Genomic DNA, 26,074 nt, shown 5'->3' with positions numbered 1-26,074 from the left:
CATGTCGTCAACAGGCCCCAGCACCCCACACCAGCCCTCATGGACACAGAAGCCGAGGGCCAGCCATGTGCCACCAGCCATCTGAGGAAAGATGCTGCCGGCAGGCCCGCAAGGGAAGCAGCTTCAGCTGTGCCAGTCACCTCCCCACCGCGGTCGCCTGACCCAAACTGGGTGCCGTGCAGCACCGGTGCCAAAGCTCCGTCCCAGCAGAGACTGGGGGCAGGCTGAGCACATGGTATCTTTCCTGGGAATGACTAGAAACATTTAGCCTTGGTTTCTAGGGTGAGGGGCAGTCTGAGGTCACAGAGGAGCGTGCTGGACCCTGAGATTCCATCCAGGAGAGCATGGAACTGTGTTCATTAACACAAGAACCAGTCAGAACCAAACCTGGGTGGATTAGCTTTTGTCTCGGAGCAAATGCTATTAAGCCAATTTAAGAGCTTGATCCATTTTCTCTATGGTCCGATTTAAACCATTTCTCTTTCATTCTAACCAGCAGCTGTCTCCTCAGAGTGTCAGATGTGCCCCTGCAGACCCAAGGGTCCCTGTTTTCACATCTCTCTCCAGCAGCGGTCCCCCCAGGCCATTGGAACGGCAGGTCATGGGACTGCCTGGGGCCAGCTGGACAGTCCCTGCTTCCCAAGCAGACAAGGAAGCAGGACCCTGACAGGGAGGGCCCGACCTGACAAGCAACTGTCACGAGCAGAACGTCCCCATTAAACTGCCTCCAAGACTCCATTCCAGCTCCAGGTCTTTACTTCTCTGTAGATCTCAAGCCTGGGCCTTTTCATTAACGGCAATTAGCTGGGAAAAGGATGTGAAGATGGACTGGAATGTACAGTTTACTCCTCCCAAGGTCACATCCACCCCAGAACCTGAGCTAATGGTGTGTGGAGCAACTGACGTCTGGAGTGAGGTGTGCCCTTAACCCAGTTATGACTGGTCTCTTAAGAAGAGACACAGACACGTATGATGACATGAGGAATGATAAGGCCGGAGTGACAACATGTCTACAGCCTGAGGTGCAGCAAGGGTGGCCGGGAGCCACCAGAAGCCAACTGAGGCAGGGGAGGAGACCACCTCCCCATCACTGCAAAGCCTTCGGAGGGAGCACGGCCCTGCCAGCACATTGAGTTTAATCTTCACAGGCCGCTCTTCAGCTTCCAGACTTTTGCCAAGAGAACGTACTGGTCACAACAAACACCCGCTTCCAACAACATAAGAGACGACTCCACATGGACCTCACCAGATAGTCAACACCAAAATCAGACTGATTATATTCTTTGCAGCCAAAGATTGAGAAGCTCTATACAGTCAGCAAGAACAGACCAGGAGCTGACTGTAGCTCAGATCATGAACTAACTCCTTATTGCCAAATTCAGACTTAAATTGAAGAAAAGTAGGGAAAAGCATTAGACCATTTAGGTATGACCTAAACTAAATCCCTTACGACTATACAGTGCAAGTGACCAATAGATTCAGGGGATCAGATCTGACAGACAGAGTGCCTGAAGAACTATGGAGAGAGGTTCGTAACACTGTACAGGAGACAGTAATCAAAACCATCCCCAAGAAAAAGAAATGCAAAAGGCAAAATGGTCCGAGGAGGCCTTACAAATAGCTGAGAAAAGAAGGGAAACAAAAGGCAAAGGAGAAAAGGAAAGATATACCCATCTGAATGGAGAGTTCCAAAGAATAGCAAGGAGAGATAAGAAAGTGATCAAGGCAAAGAAATAGAGGAAAATAACAGAATGGGAAAGACTACAGATCTCTTCAAGAAAATTAGAGATATCAAGGGAACATTTCATGCAAAGATGGGCTCAATAAAGGACAGAAATGGCATGGACCTAACAGAAGCAGAAGATATTAAGAAAAGGTGGCAAGAATACACAGAAGAACTATACCAAAAAAAATGACCCAGATAACCATGATGGCGTGATCACTCATCTAGAGCCAGACATCCTGGAATGTGAAGTCGTGGGCCTTGGGAAGCATCACTATGAACAAAGCTAGTGGAGGTGCCAGAATTCCAGCTGAGCGATTTCAAATCCTAAAAGATGATGCTGTTGAAGTGCTGCACTCAATATGCCAGCAAATTTAGAAAACTCAGCAGTGGCCACAGGACTGGAAAAGGTCAGTTTTCATTTCAATCCCAAAGAAGGACAATGCCAAACAATGTTCAAACTACTGCACAATTGCACTCATTTCACACGCTAGCAAAGTAATGCTCAAAATTCTCCAAGTCAGGCTTCAACAGTACGTGAACTGAGAACTTCCAGATGTTCAAGCTGGATTTAGAAAAGGCAGAGAAAGGAGAGATCAAATTGCCAACATCTGCTGGATCATAGAAAAAGCAAGAGAGTTCCAGAAAAACACCTACTTCTGCTTCACTGACTATGCTAAAACCTTTTATTGTGTGGATCACAACAAACTGTGGAAAACCCTTAAAGAGATAGGAATACCAGATAACCTTACCTGCCTCCTGTGAAACCTGTTTGCAGGTCAAGAAGCAACAGTTAGAACCAGACATGGAACAATGGACTGGTTCAAAATTGGGAAAGGAGTACATTAAGGCTGTATATTGTCACCTACTTTTTAACTTATATGCAGAGTACATCATGAGAAATGCTGGGCTGGATGAAGCACAAGCTGGAATCAAGATTGCCAGGAGAAATGCCAATAACTTCAGATACGCAGATGACACCACTCTTATGGCAGAAAGTGAAGACGAACTAAAGAGACTCTTGATGAAGGTGAAAGAAGAGAGTGAAAAAACTGGCTTAAAACTCAACATTCAAAAAAAGAAGATTATGGTATCCAGGACCATCATTTCATGGCAAATAGATGGGCAAATAGTAGAAACAGTGACACACTTTATTTACTTGGGCTCCAAAGTCACTGCGGATGGTGACTGCAGCCATGAAATTAAAAGATGCTTGCTCCTTGGAAGAAAAGCTATGACAAACCTAGACAGTGTATTAAAAAGTAGAGACATCACTTTGCCAACAAAGGTCCGTCTAGTCAAAGCTATGGTTTTTCCAGTAGTCATGTATGGATGTGAAGAGTTTGACCACAAAGAAGGCTGAGTGCCAAAGAATTGATGCTTTTGAATTGTGTTGGAAAAGACTCTTGAGAGTCCCTTGGAACACAAAGAGATCAAACCAGTCAATCCTAAAGGAAATCAACCCTGAATGTTCATTGGAAGGACTGATGCTGAAACTAAACCTTTAATACTTTGGTCACCTGTTGAGAAGAGCCAGCTTATCAGAAAAGGCTGGGAAAGACTGCAGGCAGGAGAAGGGGACGACAGAGAATGAGATGGTTGGATGGCCTCAATGACCATGAGTTTGAGCAAGCTCTGGGAGACAGTGAAGGACAGGGAAGCCTGGCGTGCTGCAGTCCATGGGGTCGCAAAGAGTCAGACATGACTGAACCATCACCATCTAGCTTCCGGGCCCCACTTACCTCTACTCAGCACCAGCTGGGCCTCCCTGACAGCCCCGTCCGCCTGCTCTCGGTAATACACCTGCACAGATGCTGCCTCTCGCCACTCAAGCAGGACCTGAGGGGCAGAAGCAGAAGAGTGTGGTCATGGCACGTCCCCATTTCCTGGGGTCAACCTGGCTCTGCGGGTGGCTCCTCATGGAGTGAACAGCATTCATGTGGGCTCCAGGAAGTGCCCGCCGTCCACACAGACCCAGGCCACCTTGCCCAGGCCCCTCGCAGGAAGCCCTGTGTCCCAGGCGATGGGCCCAGAGGAGCTGAACTTCACACAGTGCTGTGCAGACATCAAGGCTCACTCTGGCTCCCATCCTATGTGTTAAGTGGAAGCTTCATGTCACGTGCGACATACGTGAGGCACACGTGAAACCACAGTAACAGGACAGAGGGTGCCTGCCGCCTGCTCCCACACAGTCACGAACTCCACTCCCCAGAGGCCGCCTCCCCTCCGAGCCCCGACCGTCCTTCCAGAGCAGGGCGCTCACGCCGGCCTGTGAACTTCCCCGAGAGCAGACTGGACCCTGACCATGTGGAACTGCTGTTTGTCCATGGAGGCCCCAGAGCTGCCAGGACAGCCTTGGGCTCCCAGCAAACTGCCTTCTTCTGAAACGCCCCGGAGTCGAGGACCACCTCCACCACGGCATGTGCGTCCTGTCACATGACGTGACTTGTTCCCATGCACCCCCAGCACGTGGAGCCAGGGCACCAATTCCTGCCAACCGTGACCAGTGACCTCACTTTCCAGGAAGCCCCCGAGGCCATGAATCCCGCAAGGCCAAAGAGCAGCAGGGGTCAGGGAGGCCTCCCCGCTGTACATCCCGTGCTGATACAAGGAGACAGAGGCGTGGCGTCCCAAGGGAAGGTTCCACGCATGTGGGCAACCCTGGTTCTGGGGAGAGCTGGTTCACAGTCAGTATATGCCCTGCCTTTGTTTTACGGATGTTGGTTCAGAATTCAGTAAAAAGAGTGAGTACACAAGCCTGCCAGCTGGCCCTGCTGTGTATGTGCAGAAGGGCGCTGTCTCTTGTTCCGGGCTCCTCGTTCAGTTCATGCCTCTGGAGGCACTTCCAGGCTGCCCCCTCGCAGGAACGCGGCCCCAGCCCCCCGGCAGCCAGCTGGCCCACAGGGCTCACCTTGGAGCACAGAGTCCTCCTGTAGTGAGCTGCCGCCTGGGACATCTTCTTTGCTTCGTCCACTTGGGCCATAGCGTTCTCTCTCCAGCAACGAAACACACGCCTGCGGGCACACGGGGGGACAGGGTGACCTGGGGTGGACAGTGTGAGGCTCTTCTGCTTGGTCGTGAATCGAGGTCTCCCCACACCCGAGCGTGTCTGTCGCACGGATGATTTACGTTGACTGCACACCCCGCACGCGGCTGAGCGGTGCTGTGGGAGCACCACGGGCACCACGGCCTCGTGCATTCAGGCGCCACGGGGAACACAGGGCTGCGACCCAGTGACAACGACAGAGGTGCTGCATCCACGGTAAGAGAGGTGCAGACGGAAGACTGAGGAAGGGCAGCACAGCCTGGAACAGCAGGTGCTGAACAGACCGAGGCAGGGGAAGAACACAGCGGGGCCGAGGGGCCTGAGTGAGCCCACGTGTGCGATGCAGATGGTCCCAGAGGCTGGAGAGGCCTAGAGCAGGGGGTGGGGGGAGGGCAGGAGGTGGGCCTGGGAGGGAGCAGAGGTGACAAGGTACTTCCCGCAGGTCTGAACGGGGCAGGGAAAGATACTCAGATGAACAAGACATGCGGGAGATGGCGCAGGTGCCTCCCGGAGGCCCCGCTCAGCACACAGTGTGGGTTCAAGACACGTGAGGCCCCAGTGAACAGCACCAGCATTGGAAACACCGAAGCCTTGCTCTCAGCAGCAGGAGGCAGCCAGGCGTGACTGCCAGACCCTGGTCAGGGTCCCCCCAACCTGCCGGGGTCTGCAGCCTGCTCCCCAGTCCCTGGGCTGTGCCAGGGACGTGCGGACTCACCGCAGCAGCCGCCTCTTGTGCCGGCTCTCCCTGGCAGCCGCCTCCTGCAGCACGCTCCGCACCCGGCTCCGATACACCTGCAGATGACCAGAAGGACTGGAGGATCCGGGCCGCAGCGCTCGTCACTCTAGGGCAGCCGCAAGGGTACAGGGCCTGTGATGCCCAGAGCAGGCAGCACAGGGGGTGGGGGAGGCCAGGAGCCCACCCGGCAACAGGGAGAGGACCAGCTATGCCCTCACTTGGTGAGTCCAGCCCCCAGGCCCCTGGCCCCCGGGGAAGGACAGGGAACTAGCTCAGGGGTGTAAGACCCACCGGCCAGGGCACTTGCTCTGAGTCTTGTGGAATTACTACCTCGGGAGAGGCGGGAGGAACAAGGAAGGGGAACAAAGTCTTCCGAATGCCCCTCCCTGCCAGCCGAGGAGGTCTGGGGGACCGCGGCGTCGCGTACCCCCCAGGTCTGCAGCGCCCTGTGCAGCAAGCTGTGCTGGTGGTGCAGGTCGGCGCGCGCCAGCTTCCGCCACTCGGCACCGCGCAGGGCCCGGCGCTGCGGGGAGGAGAGAGCCGGCCGCCGCGGGCCCAGCGCTGAGGGGGGCTCGGCCGGGCCTCGGTCTCACTCTTGGTTTGGGGGAGCTCGGGTAAAGTGGTTATTAACCCCAAGCCCAGCATCCTCCTCTGTAAACACGCAGCTCTTAGAGGGCTGTGAGGATGACACGGGGCAAACGCCTCCTGCGGGTCAGTGCGAACCAGCAGCAGTGTGAACATTTTTCGCCCTGAAGAGGACGTCTGTGAACCGTCAGACCAGGAACTTTAGACTCAGAGAGTCCAGGAGGGACAGCCTGGCACCTGCTGCAGCGGGGACCTATGCCCAGTCATCTCATGAAACCAGCTGGGCACTCACCCCAGCTGCCGCCTGGCCTCCCGCACACACTCAGGGGAAGGTGGTCTCCGCGGGCTGTGGAGGAGACCGTGTGTCCGCCCTGAGTCACCCTGACGAGGCTCCACCCACCCACAGCCCCAGGCGGGCAGTGCCCGTGCCAAGGCCTCACCTCCCGCCACCTGGTCCAGGCCCGGCGCAGAAGCCACGCCGCGTGGAACCGTGCAGCCCGCATGGTGCCCGTCCTCCTGCAGGGAGACAGCTGGCACTCAGCCCAGACCCTGTGAAGGCCCTCTCGAGGGGCACCCCACTGCAGCCGGGACCCTGCCCAGGGGGTCTTAAACATGCAGGGGAATCAAGACCCTTTGGGAACAGCTGCCAAAGGATTTGGGCGTTCCACCCAGAACAGCACTCATGCAGCCCAATTTTTGTGGACAAATTCACAGGGCTCTGTGTTCATGTGGGAACGGGTAACTGAGGAGGAGATTCAACGTGGCCAGAGTTCCAGAGGTGAGAGACCCTCGGAGCACAAAGCAGATCAAGAGAGAACCCAGGGCAGGACGACGCCTGCCGGGCACACGGGGTTGTCCGCCCTGGTCCCTGACTACGGGGTGTGGTGAAACTGCCATAGCCTGCCCCGGCCATGGGCGCTTCAAGTGGCCCCAAACAGTGAGCAGGATGGAGCTGACGGGCAGGACCTCAGGTTCATAGGCCCTGCTGACCAGCCAAGGTCCTGAGCCCAAAGATCCATGAGCGCCCCTGGAGCCTCCCACTGCAGCCCCGGTTTTGCTTAGACTGTTTCAGGTTGAATTTCCGGGACTTAAGACCAGAATCCAGGCTGACACGACCACCTCCCCACCCCCACCAGCAGACGCTCAGAGCTAACAGTCTGCCACTATAGTCAAAGCTGCCCCGAGCAGGGAAGGGCTTCCAAGGCACGAGTGGCCACTCACTCTGTTCTGAGCCCTCGGGCGCCCTCCCTCCAGACACAGAAGGCCTTCCTGAGCCGCCCGAGGTGGTGGTGGGCACAGGCCAGTGCATGCTGCTGCTGCTCCAGGCGGTGTGCCGCTGCCTGCTGGCGCCACATAGACCACGACTTCTGCAGAAGGTGCAGCTCTGCGTGGAGCACGGCCTGCAGCAGGAGAGATTGGAAGGGTCACAGAGGCGGTGGTACAGAAGCCAGGAAAAGTCCAGGCCACGAACGATGACCAAGGCGGAAGAGCTGGACATGCAAGAGCTGGGCGGGCCCAGAAACCATCTGCAGAGTCCACTGACAGACAAGGAAACAGATGCCAGGCCCTGCCCTGGCCTCGTGAAGCCTGGCTGCAGGCGGGTCGCCCTGCAGCATGGGTCTGTGTCCAGCAGCGTCCTCAGGGGCAAGGCGCCAGGTGGAGACCTGAAGCAGGCCCTGAGCGTCCCAGCACCTCCCTGGGGGGCCCCGGGGGAGCCACTCACCATCCTCTCTGCCAAGCGGTGTTCTCGATGCTGAGACATCTTCTGACACCAGATGGCAAACACCTGCTTCTCTAACATCTCCCTGAAAGAACCCAAGTGAATAACAGGAGAGCACTTAACTCCACAAGAATGAGAAGTTCCAAATGACTGGGTTTTTTCTCTTATATTAAAAGCCAAATAAGCCCAGGTGGGGAGCAAGGAAAGCAGACAAAAGCCAAACCCCCCAAATGACCCCACACATTCCACGCAGTTTCCGGCCTCACCCACACGGCGTGAAGACGACTCAGGCCTGAAGACCCTGTTTCTTCCTGTGCCCCATGCTGAATTACCCACAGTGCTCGACGGGCTCAGAGAAAGCCCTTCCAGTCCCTGCTGAGCAGCCAGGCTGCTGCTACCCACATCCTTAGGGCAAGCAGTTAAAAACAGAAGCTAGAAAACCCAAAGCTGAGCTGGGCCCCAAGAAAAAGAAGTTCAAACAAGTATTTCAGGTGAAGTGGACAGAGAGATGGTCTGCACCTCTGCCCAGGTCTACCTGCACACCATGAGTGAGTGAGTGAGTGAGTGAAGTCGCCCAGTCGTGTCCGACTCTTTGCGACCCCATAGACTGGAGCCTACCAGGCTCCTCAGTTCGTGGGATTTTCCAGGCAAGAGTACTGGAGTGGGTTGCCAGATCCAGAGGATCTTCCCAACCCAGGGATCGAACCCGGGTCTCCTGTATTGTAGGCAGATGCTTTACTGTCTGAGCCACCAGGGAAGCCGACATCAAAACCTGCAAAAGCAGCACTGGGACAACTGGTCAACAGCCTGCAGGGGCTGTGCCTTGGCAAAGCCATTAGGACTGATGCTGGGGCACGGGAGACAGCGACCCTGGCGTTTAACCTGTCAGATACACCACTCAGAACAAAGAGCTCCACTTCCTGCCAGGACACAGCAACCAGTCCATCCACGTGGTACAAACTGGGACAAGATGCACGAAGTTACTGTTTCCAGGCACCGCAGGTGTGATCCTCGAGGGACAGGGGACGTGCAAGGTGAGCCCCATTTCGCCTGGGGGGCTCCTTCTGGACACTGGGGACAGGGTAGGGAGGCCGAGGAGAGCACGACAATCTCACTGAGCTGAGGCAGAGACCAGAAATTATTTCTGGGAATCCCCAAATCACAAATTTTCAAAGGAAAAAAAAATCAAGGAATTGGACCGTACTGAAATTAAACACTTCCGCTCACAAAAAAATGAAAACAAAACACACTGTTAATTCATGTCAATACATATATAATCACCTACTTTGCTCTCAGTTAAAATAAATAGAAAATGAAAAAGCCAGCCACATCCTGGAAGAGAGTATTTTCAATACCGTAGTCCAACAAAGAGCTGGTATCCAGAAAATATTTTTAAAATCTTCTACAAATCAGTAAGAGTTTTTACAAGACACACAATTCAATTCTCTTAAAAACTAGGAGGAAGACTTGAACGGACACCTCCCAAAAGGTATAAAGTGGTCAGTGAGCATGTGATAAAGGCCAAAAGATCAAAACCTGTCTGGTATTCCAAGGATGAAAATCAGCTCAGACTGAAAAGCGTAAATGCAGCCCGACCATGCATCAGGTCTGGAGGACTCCCACACTTGATGAAGCCAACCACAAGCCAAGCCTGCTTCTCCCTCGGTGAGAAGCGGCAGCTGTCAGACACCACGAGGACCCTCTTGTCCTCAGCAGTGATGCCCAGACAAGCTCTGCTGTGACTACTCACTCCCGAGGACACTCACGATGCAATGCTCCCAAGTGAGTCCCTACCTCTAAACCTGCCCCAATCTGGCCTCAGAAACAGCAATCCATCCAAAAAGGAACCCTCTTTCTCTTAGAGCCTCCTCGGTTACAAATTCCCTTCCCTCATGTACAGAGAGCAGCACTCCAGAGCTCCCTCCTTCCTGGCAGTCAATCTGACTTGGTCAAATTACACATGTCCTGTTTCTGGCTCATTAGCTTTAAGGAAGAGACGTCACTTTGCCGACAAAGGTCTGATCAGTCAAGGCTGTGGGCTTCCCCGACAGCTCAGTTGGTAAAGACCCTGGTTTAATTCCTGGGTTGGGAAGATCCACTGGAGAAGGTAGGCTACTCACTCCAGTATTCTTGGGCTTCCCTGGTGGCTCAGCTGGTAAAGAATCCGCCTCCAATGTGGGAGACCTGGGTTCACTCTCTGGGTTGGGAAGATCCCCAGGAGAAAGGAAAGGCTACCCACTCCAGTATTCTGGTCTGGAGAATTCCATGGACTGTCAGTCCACGGGGTCATAAATAGTTGGACACGGCCGAGCGACTTTCATGGTTTTTCCAGCAGCCATTAAGGTTGTGAGAGTTTGACCACAAAGAAGGCTGAGTGCATCACCAACTCAATGGACATGAGTTTGAGCAAACTCCAGGAGATAGTGAAGGACAGTAAAGCCTGACGTGCTGCAGTCCACAGGGTCACAAAGAGTCAGACATGCCTTAGCGAATGAACAACAACAATAAGGCTTTAAAGAAATGCTGTACATCATTAGTCATCAGGAAAATGAAATAGCTCTCCACATACCCACTGAAATGGCAAAGCTGAAAAGACTTCGAGAGCAAATGTTGGGGCTTCCCTGGTAGTCCAGTGGTTGAGAATCTGCCTTGCAATGCAAGGGACACAAGTTCGAGCCCTGACTTGGGAAGATCCCACATGCTGTGGAGCACCTAAGCCCATGCGCCGCAACTAATGAGCCTGTGCTTTAGAGCCCTTCAGCCCCAGCTACTGAAGCCCACATGCCCTCGAGCCTGCGTTCAGCAGCAAGAAGCCACCGCAATAAGAAGCCCACACACTGGAACTAGAGAGCAGTCTCCACTCGCCACAAGTAGAGAAAAGCCCACGAAGCAACGAAGACCTAGCACAACCAAAAATAAATAAAAAAAAAACATTTTAATGTTGGTGAGGATGCTGGAGCAACCAGAATCCTCAGGTTTTCTGGTGTGAGCAGAAAATGCTATAGCCACCTACAAGATTAAGCAGATGCCCACCCTCTGACCCAGAAGTGTACTTCAAGGTATCGACCCAAGAGAAGTGAAAATGTGCTCCACTAAAACACAATGTCCATAGCAGCCTTGGGTACGACGGCCTCAAACTGGAAAACAACTCCTATGTTAAAACAGATTGAAACAGTGTCTTAGACACATACAATTGAATACTACTCAGCAAGTTAAAAACAGATATAGATACATGCAATAACCTGGCTCAATCTCAAAAACATTAGGCTGAACTTTAAAAGACTCAAAGACACAATAGAGCAGGTACTATATGATCCCACTGTGCAAAGTTCAAAAGCACACAAAAACGAACCTAGAAGGGCAGAACGAAGATCAGGGATTACTCATTGGGGTAGGAACTGACTGGAAAACGGCAAGAAGGAACTCTCCGGAATGATGGAAGCATTCTGTATCTCAGCTGGGGTGCTAGTTATCCTGCGACACAATGTGTAAAAATTCAATCTACTTGCTTAACATCTATACCTTTTACTGTATGTAAATTTTAGCTCAATTAAAAAAAAAAGGCAAATGGTGTCGCCTCATTCTCAGTATAATATTTCACTGGCTGGTTAATAAACTTTTTAGTCATAATTCATGAGATTCCACCACGAATTCAGTTTATATTCCTGAAATATTTTAAGTACCCCAAGAATTATGGAAAGATAGAACATACGCTTTTTTTCTTTTTTTGGAACTTTGATTTGCTAAACTCGAAACCAAACCCATGGACATCAATTTACCTTAAGAGCCACAAATCAGTTCCAGGGGATGGATTATCCTACTCAATGGTCATGGCAACCCTGTGGGATATTATCAATTCATCTCCATTTTACATTTGAGGAAACTGGGGCTCAGAGAGACTGAGTGACTTGCCCAGAGTCACAGAGCTGCCAAGCGTGAAATGTGGGGTCTGCACTCAGTCAGGCCTGTCGGCGTCTAAGCCAGGTTCCCAATCACTCTGCCTTCTCGTGAACTAGGAAGGCAGGAACCTGAAAAACTAAGTTTTCTAAAAAGATCCAACTAAACCCAAAGAAGTAAAGTCTAGATCTTTTTCGCCAGCCTTCAAGCCTCCATCTGACTCCCTACCTTGATTCACCCTCCACACTTTTGTCTCAAGTGATGGTTCTCAACTCGCCCAAGGCTGACGCCAACCACATCCCTTTTAGGAGCTCCTCTGGGCTGCTTTGAAGGTGCCCTCGATTTCTGGTCCCCATGACATCCCAAAATACAAACATGCAAGCAACAGAACCAGCTCATTTGTAAAGGAAACCTGTGTTGTAGGTAGTGAAGTCATTTGTTGAATGCCTCTTACATTAGACCTCAGTACAGAAACTAAGGCAAAGCCCCTCTCTGCAGCAGAGGGGGCAAAGAAAAGTGCCAGCCCATGCCAGCCTCTTTGCTTCGTGGCCACCCACTAAAAGCACCTCCTTGACCTTAGTGTACGGAGTCCAGGATTCTGGCTGACCCTCTCACACCAGCGTTCGATGTCCTCCAAAGCCAAGTGCATGCCAACTTCTCCCAGTGCTGGTCCCTCCCCATGTCTGCCCTAAGTGATGCGCACTGTGCTCAGGGCAATATCCAAAAGTGTCACTACTTCCACGCACCTGCTCAAACACCTGTCCGTGATCTACCTGCAGGATCAGGCGGCCCCTCAGCCTAGCCCTCCTCATCCCACCGTCCACTCTCCCCCACCCGCAAAGCAAGCCTCCCCAGGGCACACCCCTCAGCACCAGCTCTGAGCCCTGGAAGAACCTGTGTTGACACTCTGAGGACACAGATGGCCTGTTCTTTAGGACTGTTCTCCAACCAGGTCATAGGGCTCCAAAACCACCGCAGATGGTGACTGCAGCCATGAAATTAAAAGATGCTTACTCCTTGGACAGTTACGACCAACCTAGACAGCATACTAAAGAGCAGAGACATTACTTTGCCAACAAAGGTCCGTCTAGTCAAGGCTACGGTTTTTCCAGTGGTCATGTATGGATGTGAGAGTTGGACTGTGAAGAAAGCTGAGTGCCGAAGAATTGATGCTTTTGAACTGTGGTGTTGGAGAAGACTCTTGAGAGTCCCTTGGACTGCAAGGAGATCCATCCAGTCCATCCTAAAGGAGACCAGTCTTGGGTATTCACTGGAAGATCTGATGTTGAAGCTGAAACTCCAATACTTTGGCTACCTGATGCGAAGAGCTGATTCATTTGAAAAGACCCTGATGCTGGGAAAGATTGAGGGCAGGAGGCGAAGGGGACAAGAGAGGATGAAATGGTTGGATGGCATCACCAACTCGATGGACATGGGTTTGGGTGAACTCCGGGAGTTGTTGATGGACATGGAGGCCTGGCGTGCTGCAGTCCATGGGGTTGCAGAGTCGGACACAACTGAGTGACTAGACTGAACCAAGTCATAAAAAGACCTTCCTCCTGATCCAGCAGCAAATACCTGGACTTTGGCATCAGGAAGACCTGAATGTAAACACTGGCTGTTGTTACATGGTGAGTCATTCACCACTTTGAACCTGTTCTCTCCGGGCTGCTGTGAGAAGGAAATTATTAGTGGAGATGATGTCGTCATGGGCAAATGGGCTTCTGTATGTTCCGTTCTCCCCTCGCACCACACCTACACCTCTGTGGCCGACAGTTAGTCATTCATGACCTCTTCACGGTACTCCACTAATGGGTGGCGCAAACCTGCTCTCGGCAAGTCTGCCCCCCACGGGAGCTAAAAGGATGGAGTTCTGTCCATCCTAACTTGGTTGACAATATTTTCAAGGCTTCAAAAAGTCAGGTTGAGGGACTTCCCTGGTGGCCTAGGAGACCGCCTTCCAATGTGAGGGACACAGGTCCCCGGTTGGGGTTGACAAAGGTCCCAGGTTGATCCCTGGTTGGGGAACTAAGATCCCACATGCCACGGGGAAACTAAGCTCACACTTACAACAACTAAAGAAGCACCCCAATGAAGACCCCATCCATCAAGAGGGAAAAGAATGGTCTAGCAGAAGAGGAGCCAAGCATTTCAGGGAAATCATGCTCAAGAAAGCCAGCCAAGGTGATGCGACGTCCAGCCACACCCTGATCTGGGAAGCTGATGGGCAGCTTTAAAGCAGCTCACTGCGGCTCGTGATGCGGGAAGGGATGTAAAACCAGGGCAGTTCTCGAAGCACTTGTACACAGATGGGCAAATGTTTCCCCAGGGGAAACACGGGCTGTCTCTTCCGGGCAGACGAGCTCAGTGAGCCCACACTGTTGAAAATCCAGGAAGAACCCGGGCCAACGGCGCCAACAGGCTGAGAAAGGAAACAAAGGGCTGCATGGGCAGCAGCAGACCTGGACCCGAGACACATGGCCGGAGAGGAGCCGCGCGGGGTACCTGTGAAAGCACGCTGCCTGGGCCTCGAGGGCTCGCTGCTGCTGACGCCACCGCCAGAGTCTCCTCCACGTCTGGAAGGCTGCAGGCAGGGCTCTCTGCTGGAAGTGGCCGTCTGCTCTGGCCTGCAACAGCTGAGGGGAAGACTGTGAATGACCATTTGCACTTTACATTAAAAACGAAAAAAGTCTTTCCAGGTCACATTCTCAAGGGAGGACTGCTTCCGATACAAACACCTTTTAAAATGAAAAGCATGACTTCCAATTTCTGCCAACATGACAGGTGAAAAATGAAATAATAGGTGGAAAACTTTGCCTTTCATTAAAAGTGAATTAAGCATCTCTCCCTACATTTGACCCCATATATGTGTGTATGTATATCTATCTAACGTTTTTTCCTATGGCCCAAGTGTTCATCCTAATTGCCCAGTTTACTGACTGTCAGCATTTAACTCAGTGACATATACGGGTTTTTTGAACCTTAAATTTATTAGTCCTCTGTTGTGTGTGTTATCAATTTTAGTTTTCACCCTGTATCTTTTGATTTTATAATACTTTTTTGAAATACAGAGTCTTTAAATTTTTATGTAATTATAAAAGGCTACTTAATCTACTACAGGACCAGTAAAATCTACCATGTGACCCAGAAACCCCAGTACTGGGCATATACCCTGAGAAAACTATAATCAAAAAGGACACATGTACCAATGTTCACAGCAGCACAGTTTACAACAGCCAGGACACGGAAACAACCTAAATGGGCATCAACAGGTGAATGGAAAAAGAGGTTGTGGTACATGTATCAGAATATCACTCAGCCATAAAAAAGAATGAATGAGTCAGTTCTAGTGAGGTGGATGAACCCAGAGCCTGTTACAGAGTGCAGTGAATCAGAAAAACAAACATATGTATGCATATATATGGACTCTAAAAAAATGATACTATCTGCAGGGAAGGACTGGAGATACAGATGTGGAGAATGGGCTTGTAGACACAGTGTGGGAGGGAGCAAGTGGGAGAATGAAGAAGTAGCTTCCGCATATGGACACTATCGGGTGTCAGACGGAAAGCTGGTGAGAAGCTGCTGTGTAGCACGGGAGCCCTGTCTGGCCCTCTGAGATGACCTAGAGGGATGTGATCGGGGAGGGGGAGGGGGGATGTATGTATGATTATGGCTGATTTGCACTGTTGTATGGCAGAAGCCAACACAAATTAAAATTAAAAACATGTATATTTAAATAAAAAATAGGAAGAAAAAAAGGCAACTACTGTTCTGTCCAGTTTTAAGCTGGCTTAAACTTCAGAACATTCAGAAAACTAAGATCATGGCATCTGATCCCAACACTCCATGGCAAATAAATGGAGAAAAAAATGGGAAGAGTGACAGACTTTATTCTCCTGGGCTCCAAAATCACTGAGGATGGTGACAGCAGCCATGGAATTAAAAGACACTTGCTCCTTGGAAGAAAACTTTTGATAAACCTAGACAGAGTATTAAAAAGCAGAAACATCACTTTGCTGACGAAGGTCCATCTAGTCAAAGCTATGGTTTTTCCAGTAGTCATGTACAGATCTGAGAGTTGAACCATAAAGAAGGCTGAGCGCCGAAGAACTGATGCTTTTGAATTGTGGTGCTACAGAAGACTCTTGTGAGTCCCTTAGACAGCAAAGAGATCAAACCAGTCAATCCTAACGGAAATCAACCCTCAATATTCACTGGAAGGACTGATGCTGAAGCTTCAATATTTGGGCCACCTGTTGCAAAGAGCTGACTCATTGGAAAAGACCCTGATGCTGGGAAAGACTGAGGGCAGGAGAAGAGTGTGACAAGAGGGTGAGATGGTTGGATGGCATCACTGACTCAATGGACATGAGGTTGGGCAAACTCCAGGAGGTAGTGAAGGACAAGGAAGCCTGGTATGCTGCAGCCTATGGGGTCACAAAGAGTTGGACACGGCTGAACAATTGACAAAAACAACTACTATTCTATGGCTATTCTATGGCTATATCAGTAGGAAGATGTACCACTGACAGAATGATACATATGCCTCCATGATACAAAATCTTGGGGCGGCGGGGAAGCATACACATGTGTGGCAGTTTTTAAGATAGGGCTGGCTGCAGGGAATTCCCTGTCAGTCCAGTGGCTAGGGCTTCCACCACTGGGAGGGGCACGGGTTCCATCCCTGGTTGGGGAACTAAAACCCCCATGCCTCAGCCAAAAACAGTAACAACAAATAAAACAAAACCAAAAAACAAGACTGCAAACTCTTTGATCTTCCTTTCCTTGAATCTGGGTGGACAGTGACTACTTTGACCAATGGTGAAAGTGACACTAAGTGACCTCGAAGGCTGGGTCATAAAGAGCCACATAGCTCCTGTCCTGTTTGTGGGAACACTCTGGGAGCCCTGAGCTGCAACACAGGAAGTCTGCTACCCAGGGGCCGCCATGCTGAAAGGAAGCCCGAGCCTCTGGGGAAGGCCGTGCGTAGGCTCTCTAGTTAACAGTCCCAGTGGAGCCCTGTCTTTGAGTCATTCCAGCTCCAGAACCAGGTAAGTGAGTGAGGAAACTAAGCTAAATGACTCCAACCCCCTGCACTAGAATCATACCAGCAGAGGCCCCAGCAACACGGAGCAGAGACCAGTCATCCTTGCTATGTCCTCTCTATTTTTGACACACAGAATCCTTAAAACATAATAAAGCGGTGGTTGTTTTAATCCACTGAGTTTGGGGTGATTTTTTTTTTTTACAGAGCAATAGAGAATTTTACAGCATGCCTACGTGTGTGTTTGTGAATATATGGGTACACACACTCCTACGCACACAGAGGAAAAAAAATATCAGGTTTACTCACCAAATGTCATCTTAGAGGCAGGATTATGGGTGTTTTTTCTCTTTTTTTATGTCTTTGTACACTTCTCAAATTTTCTGTGATGTCTACCTATTGCTTATGGGCATTTTCAAGTATAAACAAGAGTAGAAGCAATAATAAAACAAATCCCCACAGACTTCTCACCCAGCTTCAACAACAAGCAAACATTCTCGCCATTCTTTGTAATATCACTTCTTAAATAGAAGGAAACGCATAATAAATAACATGTTTATCTTTTCTTAAAATAAAAGGCACTGATGTGTTCCTGGATATCTGAACCAAGCAATAATACTCAGATTGTTAGCTACAGGTTTTTTAAACCACAACAGCTGAGCAGGGCTCTTACTATTTTTCAGACCGTCCACTGTGTGGGCTGCGCTGGAGGGCCTGTAGAGATAAGGACTCAACCCTTGACCTTCTTCCAGTGCTGGGCCCCAGGGTCGAGGGATCCCTTTTTTCAGGGAGAAATTCAATGAGACCCTTTGTTTCTTTTCCACCTTGAATAAACATAACCTTTCAACTTGGGGACTCATGTTCTTTTTCTAAAAGGGCTCTTTCTTCATATTCTGTTGTGCTTGCATTAAATGACCTTGAGAGACCAGGTGGCAATGTCCTTTCCAAAACAGCCAAATAATCCAAAGGGACGTCAAAGAATGCACCAATTCTAAGCCTTTTCCAGGTGTGGAAGGCAAAGGTAACGCAGAATCGACCCAGGCCCTGATCAGTCCCAAACATCAAGCACTGGGGTGGTCTTTGGGGTAAAGTCTGAAGCAGTCACCAGCAGCTCATCTGTTTGTTCACCTGTGTCCCTCACTCGTCCAAACACAGTCAGGGCCTGCCCTTGGCCAACAGTTCAGGAGATGAATGGGGCAGGGCAGGCTCTGTGCTCAAGGAGCCTAGAGCCTGGTGGGGTGGACGGGGTGGGGGCAGCCAATGCCGGGTGATGAGAAGGCTGCATGTGGGACGGGGGCAGGGACCAGGACTGACACCTGAGCTGAAAGGGCGGTGGGTAGACTGGGAAACAAGGAACAGGCAGAGAACACCCAGGAAGGACTGGCAGCTGGACTGTGCACAGCTGTGAAGGGCAGAGTGGAAATAGGAACAGGGAGAAGAGCAGACAGGACCAGCTCCCAAGGGAGTCAGTATGATGTTCAAACCAAGGAACCAGCCAAACTCCTTAGATCCACGTGTCAGACTCGAGCAGCAGATAGATGAGGAGGTGGAGAGGGCAGCAGCAAAATAACCAGGAGAAGCCTGGTTTGTGTCCCGCCCATTTTCACCGGGGGAAGGCCAAGCAAAGAGCTGAGCAGCCCATGTCCTACTGCGAGGCCCTGCAGACATCACCAATTGAACACACACTCCCCTGAGCCTGATGTGGCCTGGAAACCGACCTTTCTCAGTTCAGCGATCAGCCATCATTAGAGGCCCACTGGGGCTGAACTACAAGCCCTGTGAGAGTAGGAACCCTCTGTACCATAGCTTTGTATCATAGCTGCATTCTCAGGGCCTGGCTTGGTCTCAGGCATAGCAGTTGCTCGGTAAGTCTTTCTCCACCTGCCTCCTCCCACCACCGCGGGCACCTGTGTCTCACGTGGTTTAGCTCTGGGATATGGGACTCAGGCTCTCCACTTTCCCCGGCATCTCCCGAAGGTCCCACAGGATGAAGGGCTGGCTGAGGACAGTCAAGATGTGAACAGAATGGCTTATACGCTCATCGCCTTCAGAGAGCAGCTGTGCTGTCAAAGCACATGGAGGCAGGGATGGGAGTCATGCAGACCTTGACACCCCTGGAGGGTCCTGGGGCAGAACCTTGAGCTTTTCACAGTGCCCTTGCCTCCAAACCAGAACACCAGGCCTCCTGACACAGGCCTTCCCTAAGAATCTCTCCAACACCAGCAGATCCAAGAACGTGAGCCAGCGGAGCCCGATGAGCTGAGGAACTCTGTACCTGCTGGGATCGCCTCTTCTGGGTGGACCGTGACCACAGCTGGAAACACTTGCGAAGCAATGTTATTCTGAAATGAAACACAACACCAAGGGAGTCACCCTCCCACTTCCAGGCTTCTAAACTTTTGTTTTGACTTTAAGGAAGGTGAATCTGGGTGCAGGTACTTCAGATTTCTGACATGAAATCCACCAACCCCTAATTTTGGACTGTGGCCCGATCCCCAAAATTTAACAGCTTTCTTGTAAACCAAATTGGACCACCAAGGACAGTGGACTTGGAATTAGGTAATATGTATGAAATCCCCCCAATATGCTGAACTTTCTGGTTTTATGGCCAAACTCTGGGGTCTTTTAGGACCATGTTGGTCTGTGACATGCCTTCACAGTAATTCTGAGATTGAGAACCACACTCAGCTTTGTAAAACAGGACTTATAATAGTGATATACCCTGGCAGCTCCGATATGAGCCGGCTAAATACTGGGATTCTCACTGACTCATCAAAAAGTGCTCCAAAATTGGACCCATAGCTATGCAAATTAAGTTATACTCTTGGGGGAAGGTTTATTGAACATGTCTTGCAGCAAGAAAGTGAATAAAAAGTAATAAAAAAATTTTTTAGAAAAGTGGATTCCCTGGCAATCCAGTGGTTAGGGTTCCACACTCACTGCTGAGGACCCTGGTTCAATCCCTGGTGGGGGAATTAAAAATCCCACAAGCCACGAGGGGCAGTCAAAAAAAAAAAAAAAAAAGTGAACAGTGGTTCCCTCTGAAGAATAAGACTAAGCCGTTGAAGGAAGGCGTCCAGGCAGCCTTTACTTTTTACTTTCTACTTCTTTTCTATACATTCTGAGTTTTCCCTGTAGACATGTGATGCTTTTATTTACTTACTCTAACTGAATGTTTAACTGAGGACATGCTTCACAACCTCCAAGACCAAGCCACAAACACGCACCTGCCTGGGACGTCTCTGTAACACTACTGATGCCTGAATCCCAAGACAGAACGTCACCGACGCCTGAGACCTGAGGCGCTGCTGGCCAAGCACCGGCACAAGCGCTCCTCATCCCACCTCCCACCTCGTCAACCGAACGGAAGAGGCAGGCGCAGGAACCACAGGTCCATGGCAGGGCCTTTCCGAATCTGCACAGTAACGTGGGGAAGGGCGAGTGATGACTCCTAGAGACCAGCAGCAAGTCACAGAGGGCCCCTGGGGAGCCTGCAGGCCACGTCCCTACCTGCTGTGGTCCCAGGCAGCACGCAGGAAGGGCAGCTGCTCTCTTTCCTCCCTCTGCTCGAGCCGCGACTGCCAGAGGTTCCAGACCCTGTGCAGCAGCTGAAGTGAAACAAGAAGGAAATGGAAGTGCATTAATGCAAAACGATCTCTCCTGACCCATTAGGTAGTGAATCTGTAACTCCAAAAGATGCAGGAATTACCTCAATTTGGAACACCTGACATGTAACAGACTTAAAAAATAATTATGGTCAAACTATATGGAACTATTCTGGGCCAACATAAAAAACAAACTGCTGAATCTATCAGATCTGTGGAAATCAAAATGAAGAAGCTGTTCCTAATCGGGGCCTCAAGGAGGCCAACACCATTTTAGAAATTAAAACTGATCTTATTACATATTACTACTTATGAATCTTTTGTGACCCCATGGACCCTAGCCCACCATGCTCCTCTGTCCATGGGATTTCCCAGGGAAGAATACTGGAGTGGGTTGCCATTTCTTACTCCAGGAGATCTTCCCAACGCAGGGACTGAACCTGGATCTCTTGCATCTCCTGCATTGGCAGGTAGATTCTTTACCTTGGTGAAGGAAGCTCACTGTCTACGAAGTAGTCTTGCCAAAGAACATTTAACTTCAGTCTAGTCAAGCCCTTAGATCTAATTTCCAGTTCACAAGAGCTACATAGGAAAAAGGGAAATCAAATGACATCAAAAGTAAACAGAAAAATGGAGAATAGGAAGACTGTACAAAAAACTGGTCTTCCTTTTCAAAAAGTCAATGTCATTAAAAATACATATATACGTTATGCTAAGTGAAATGATCCAGTCACAAAAGGGCAAAGTTCTATAAATATGAGGTACCTGGAACAGTCAAATCCACAGAGACAGGAAGGAGAGCAGTGGTTGCCAGGGGCTGGGGGAGGTGGAGGAGACTGGGATTTACTGTTTTGGTTCCGCAAGATGAAAGGATTCTGGAGATGGATGGTGGCTGCACAGCGATGTTAATGTACTTAATGCCACTGAACTGTACACTTAATGGGTAAGATGATAAGTTTTGTGTGTTTTACCACAATTAAAAAACAAACATGTTAAACAAAAGAAATGGGGGGTGGGGGAAGCTTATTGATTTACTAGAGTCTTAAGAGACATAACCCAATGTAATAAGTCATAAATTTTTAATTGAATCCTGGCTTGTAAAAAACAACTATAAACACATTTGGGTCTGGGGCAACTGAATTTGAATATGGAAATTTCAACATGTGCTCGGTATTGGTTAATATTGGGCTTCTCAGGTGGCACTAGTGGTAAAGAATCCTGCCGATGCAAGAGGTACAGGTTCCACCCCTGGGTCGGGAAGATCCCCTGGAATAGAAATGGCAACCCACTCCAGTATTCTTGCCTGGAAAATCCCATGGACAGAGGAGCCTGGCAGGCTATAGTCCAAGGGGTTGCAAAGAGTTGGACATGACTGCGTGAGCACACACTGGTTAATATTCGAGCATTACTATTCGTTTTGTTCGGGATGATAATATAGAGCGAAATGCTCTCATCTGGGGGCGATGCACTGAAGCATTTACATGTAAAGTGTCATAACATCTGTAATTTACTTTGAAATGACTCAGGAAAAAAAAGCAATTGTTAACAACTTTTGAACTTAAATGGTAAAGTAAACTGAGGTTTATTATACTATTTTTTATATTTTTTCTGTACATTTGAACACTTTCACAATTAGAAAACCCCCTTCTATGCCCAGAAGCACAATTGACAAATGAAGGTAGAATGTTGGTTACCCTCAGGAAAATTAACCACTGAAGATGACAGACACACAGTGCAAACAGTACCAAAGTCCCTGGAATGCACGACTTAAGACTATATTCCCCAGGTCAAGGCTGAATCCACAGTGCTTGACCTCTGATTCAACCACCAATTTTTTTTCTTAAGCAAACAGATAAAAAACGGCATTACATAAGAGAAAAAAGTTTCTCTATCCTGTGGTATGGATCACTGAAGAATATGGACCTGAAGGTTTTGGAGTCTCAAGATCTGAACAAACCTCTAAGCACAAAGGTTAAAGAAAGAGAGAAAGAAGGGCCATCAGAAGAAGTGCCTTGGTACAGAAGAGGGCCTCACCATGACATCATGCTGTTGGTGAGCAAGATTCCTTCTTATCCGTTGGAGACGGGCGTGGGTCACGTTGTCTTTCAGGGCTTTAAAGCAAAGATGCTGTGAAAAGAACAGACACAGTCAACAGTGAGCCTGTAACAGTAAGCTCGATGCCGGAGAAGGTGGTGAGAAGCTCAGCCATGGCTGTTCACAGACGCTCCCGGGTCCCAGACAGTGTTTCTCTGCTTTGAGATTCAACTGGGAGTCTGATGCAAGCAGCCCACACAGTAGGCACTTAATAAACACTCCCTGTTGCCCATAGGTACTGCACACACAAAAACAAATCACCCTCACCTCTGATCAGGAGAAGTCCCTGTGACCCACACAGAAACACCAAAGGTCAAAATATCACCACTGCCTCTCAGAAAAGAGACAGACTTTCAGATTATGGTGGGTTTATTTTTTTTTTTTTACCATGTGGGGTCAATGTGTATACTTGGTTCAGTTGCTTAGTCATGTTCGACTCTTTGTGACCCCATGACTGCAGCACACCAGGCTTCCCTGCCCTTCACTATCTCCCCCAGTTTGCTCAAACTCATGTCCACTGAGTCACTGATGCCATCCAACCATCTCATCCTCTGTCACCAGCTTCTCCTCCTGCCTTCAATCTTTCTCAGCATCAGGGTCTTTCCAATGAGTCAGTTCTTCGCATCATGTGGCTAAAGTATTCGAGCTTCAGCATTAGTCCTTCCAATGAATACTGAGGGCTGATTTCCTTTAGGATAGACTGGTTTGAGCTCCCTGCAGTCCAAGGAACTCTCAAGAGTCTTCTCCAGCACCACAGTTCGAAAGTATCAATTCTTCGGTGCTCAGCCTTCTTTACGGTCCAACTGTCATATCTGTACATGACTACTGGAAAAACCATAGGTTTGACTAGCTGGACCTTTGCTGGCAAATTGATGTCTCTATTTTTTAATATGCTATCTCGGATTGTCAGCTTTTCTTAATATGTTATTTCTTTTCTTTAATACGTTATCTCGGTTGAAGATTTTTTTTTAAGGAGTAAGTGACTTTTAATTTCATGGCTGCAGTCACCAGCCACAGCAATTTTGGAGCTCCCCCAAATAAAGTCTGTCACTGTTTCCATTGTTTCCCCATCTATTTGCCATGAAGTGATGGGATCAGATGCCACGATATTCGTTTTTTGAATGTTGAGTTTTAAGCCAGCTTTTTCACCCTCTTCTCTCACCTTCATCAAAAGGCTCTTCAGTTACTCTTTGCTTTCTGTCATTAGGGTGGTATCACCTGTATATCTGCAGTTGTTGCTATTCCTCTTGGCAATCTTGTATATTTACACAACCGCAAATATTTGCAGAGTAGAACAGAAGGAAAAGAAGTAATCTTTGGTGACTGAGGTGGGGGGACAGGGGCAAGACATGCTGGCCTGGCTCCAGCTCCATCCAAAATGCTTCATGGGTGACTAAGCAGAGCCCATGCTCCACAGGCTTGCTTTCAGTTTTCTGAGACAGAGAAGAAGCACCTAGGGGTTTTCACAGAGTGATCTGTGGGCCCCCAGAGGCTCCTGACAGTGTCTGGAGGCCACCTCGTGAGGTGAGGGTGGGGGACAGCAAAATGGACACTATTCTAAGACCTGGCTTCATCCACGCACCTCAACTTGGATTGATTTTCAAGACTAGGCCTCCACCATTTAAAGAGGGGGCCTGAAGTGTTGATACCCCAGGACTAGATCGCTTCTAAGGCTCCTCTGCAGCTCCCAACCCTTCTGACCCCACACCATCGCCATCTCTGATCCAAAATTAAAATCAGGACAAGACAATGAAGGGGGCTTCCATGACGAATGGCAACCACACAACCAGATGCACTTAAAGAGCATGACGAGGGTCGGGCCCCCCAAGGAGGGATGCCCGAGCACGGCCGCGGCGACCTTACCAGCAGGCCGCGCCTGTAGTGTTCTCCCGCCGCCTTCCACCGCTCAACTTCCTCTGCGCACAGCAGCATGTCTGCCCGAGTCAAGGCTTCTCGTCTCGACAAGGCCCCACCCCAGCCTGGTGCGACCCCAGTGACCCGTCCCAAGGGTCCCAGCTGCAGGTGACGACAGGTGAGCCAGGAGGGCTGGTGTCTGCCTCATCTCACCTGATGACCCAGGGAAGAGAGGATTGAGGGGAACCACGATGTGAGTTATTTATCTGCCTTTCTCCCCTCTGATGCCTGCTTCATGAGGGGCAAATATAGTCGAGATAAACTGCTACCAGTCAGAGTAAACATTTAAAAATCTCGGCAGAACCTGAGACTCCCGCACTCTCTGTTTTGGCAGCACAATCCGGTCAGATGTCTAAGCTAAAACCCTTGGAGTTATTTTCAGTCCTTTTCTCCTCCTACCCCTCCATCTCTCAGCTGCCGAGTCCATCTGCTCCCCTCCTTGTCTCTGTGTTCTGTCCCCACCCCCAGCACTGGGCCGTGCACCAGACTGGGTCCCCTGTGCCAGCTTCACTCCCACCATTGAGCCTCGTCCTTCCCAAAGTACAGATCTGCTGCATCGCTTCCCAAAAACCTGCAGGGGATCCTCAGCGTCCCGGGATGAAGCCCAGATTCCTGACCACCCACACAAGGGCCCCACGAGCCAGTCCCCAGCCTGTATCTGCCTGCCCCTAACACCCCACAATGCAGTGCAGACCCCGGTCACCACCCCTGGTGCCCTTCCTCATCCACACCTGCATAAATGCCACTCCTTACACCTGAACCGCCTCTCCCGATTCCCCTGTCGGGAGAATGTGTCAGCCCGCAAGGCTTAAATTCAGCTCAAACATCAATTACCTCCTCAGCTAGGTCTCCACAGCAGCTCCAGCAGGACTTAATACAAACCTTTATGATAGTACTTATCAGGCCACATTTACACAGACTGGTTTTCATGTCTACTTCCCCCCAGTTGACAATGAGCTACTGTTAAGTTTCTAGGTTCCCCTGTATTCAAGAACTTGGGCAGGAGTTTAAAACAAGAGTTCAGTGAACAAACGCAAACATGGGTGAATATCCAGGGCAGTCCAAACCCCAAACCTGGGCACAGACTGCAGCACGGGGAGGGATTAAGAAAGTGCACTGGAGTCAGAAGCCTGGCTCTGCCAATGAGACTGAAAATCACTTAGCACCCCCGACTCCGCTTCCTTATCTGTGAGATGGAGATGGCGACACCCACTCCACCGGGTTGCTATGAGGATTAAGGAGATAATCACAACGTCTGCACATAGCAGCAGCTCAAGGAACGGAAGCTGGGATCCTAACAACATGGCCACCAAGGACAGAAGGCTTTCTGAAACAGAAGTGAAATGAAACAAATTTCTGAAGCAGAAACGGCATGGCTACTTCCACCATCTAATGGGCAGGAAGAAAAGGATGAAATGATAACAAAATCAGGGCAGTGGGAATGCTTCTGAGAGGGAGGAAAGGGAATACAGTCAGGGAGGAGCGGACTGGGGTGTGTGCGATGTTCTACTGAGTTGTGCTCATTTTACTATTATTCTTTAAACTACAAATGTTTGTTATACACACTCTTTTGTGTGAGTATTCCCAGAATGGAACAAAAATTTTTTTTTTAACAAGCCGACCAGAGTTCAGGACTGTCCGAAACTGCTGGGTAACCGTTTCCCACGTGTCTCCTGACTGTCTTACAGGCTGCCGGGCTCTCCCTGT

General features: G+C 49.9%; 1 protein-coding gene across 1 annotated transcript in view; it reads right to left on the bottom strand.

The window, feature by feature from the left end:
• SFI1 (SFI1 centrin binding protein) overlaps positions 1 to 26,074 on the bottom strand; it is an 88,227-nt gene that overhangs the window by 5,948 nt on the left and 56,205 nt on the right. The window contains exons 11-21 of the mRNA XM_055549592.1: positions 24,317 to 24,387; positions 22,394 to 22,486; positions 20,265 to 20,362; positions 19,030 to 19,096; positions 14,213 to 14,343; positions 7,814 to 7,895; positions 7,312 to 7,490; positions 6,531 to 6,606; positions 5,485 to 5,561; positions 4,635 to 4,737; positions 3,466 to 3,562 (exon numbers count right to left, since the gene is read on the bottom strand). Of these exons, the coding sequence (XP_055405567.1) occupies positions 3,466 to 3,562; positions 4,635 to 4,737; positions 5,485 to 5,561; positions 6,531 to 6,606; positions 7,312 to 7,490; positions 7,814 to 7,895; positions 14,213 to 14,343; positions 19,030 to 19,096; positions 20,265 to 20,362; positions 22,394 to 22,486; positions 24,317 to 24,387 (1,074 nt within the window). The remainder of the gene's footprint in view (positions 1 to 3,465; positions 3,563 to 4,634; positions 4,738 to 5,484; positions 5,562 to 6,530; positions 6,607 to 7,311; positions 7,491 to 7,813; positions 7,896 to 14,212; positions 14,344 to 19,029; positions 19,097 to 20,264; positions 20,363 to 22,393; positions 22,487 to 24,316; positions 24,388 to 26,074) is intronic.

Source organism: Bubalus kerabau, chromosome 16 (genome assembly GCF_029407905.1).
Source record: "Bubalus kerabau isolate K-KA32 ecotype Philippines breed swamp buffalo chromosome 16, PCC_UOA_SB_1v2, whole genome shotgun sequence".
Lineage (NCBI taxonomy): Eukaryota > Metazoa > Chordata > Mammalia > Artiodactyla > Bovidae > Bubalus > Bubalus kerabau.
The sequence above is the reverse complement of the archived record's forward strand: the minus strand, read 5'-3'. Positions and strand labels throughout refer to the sequence as shown.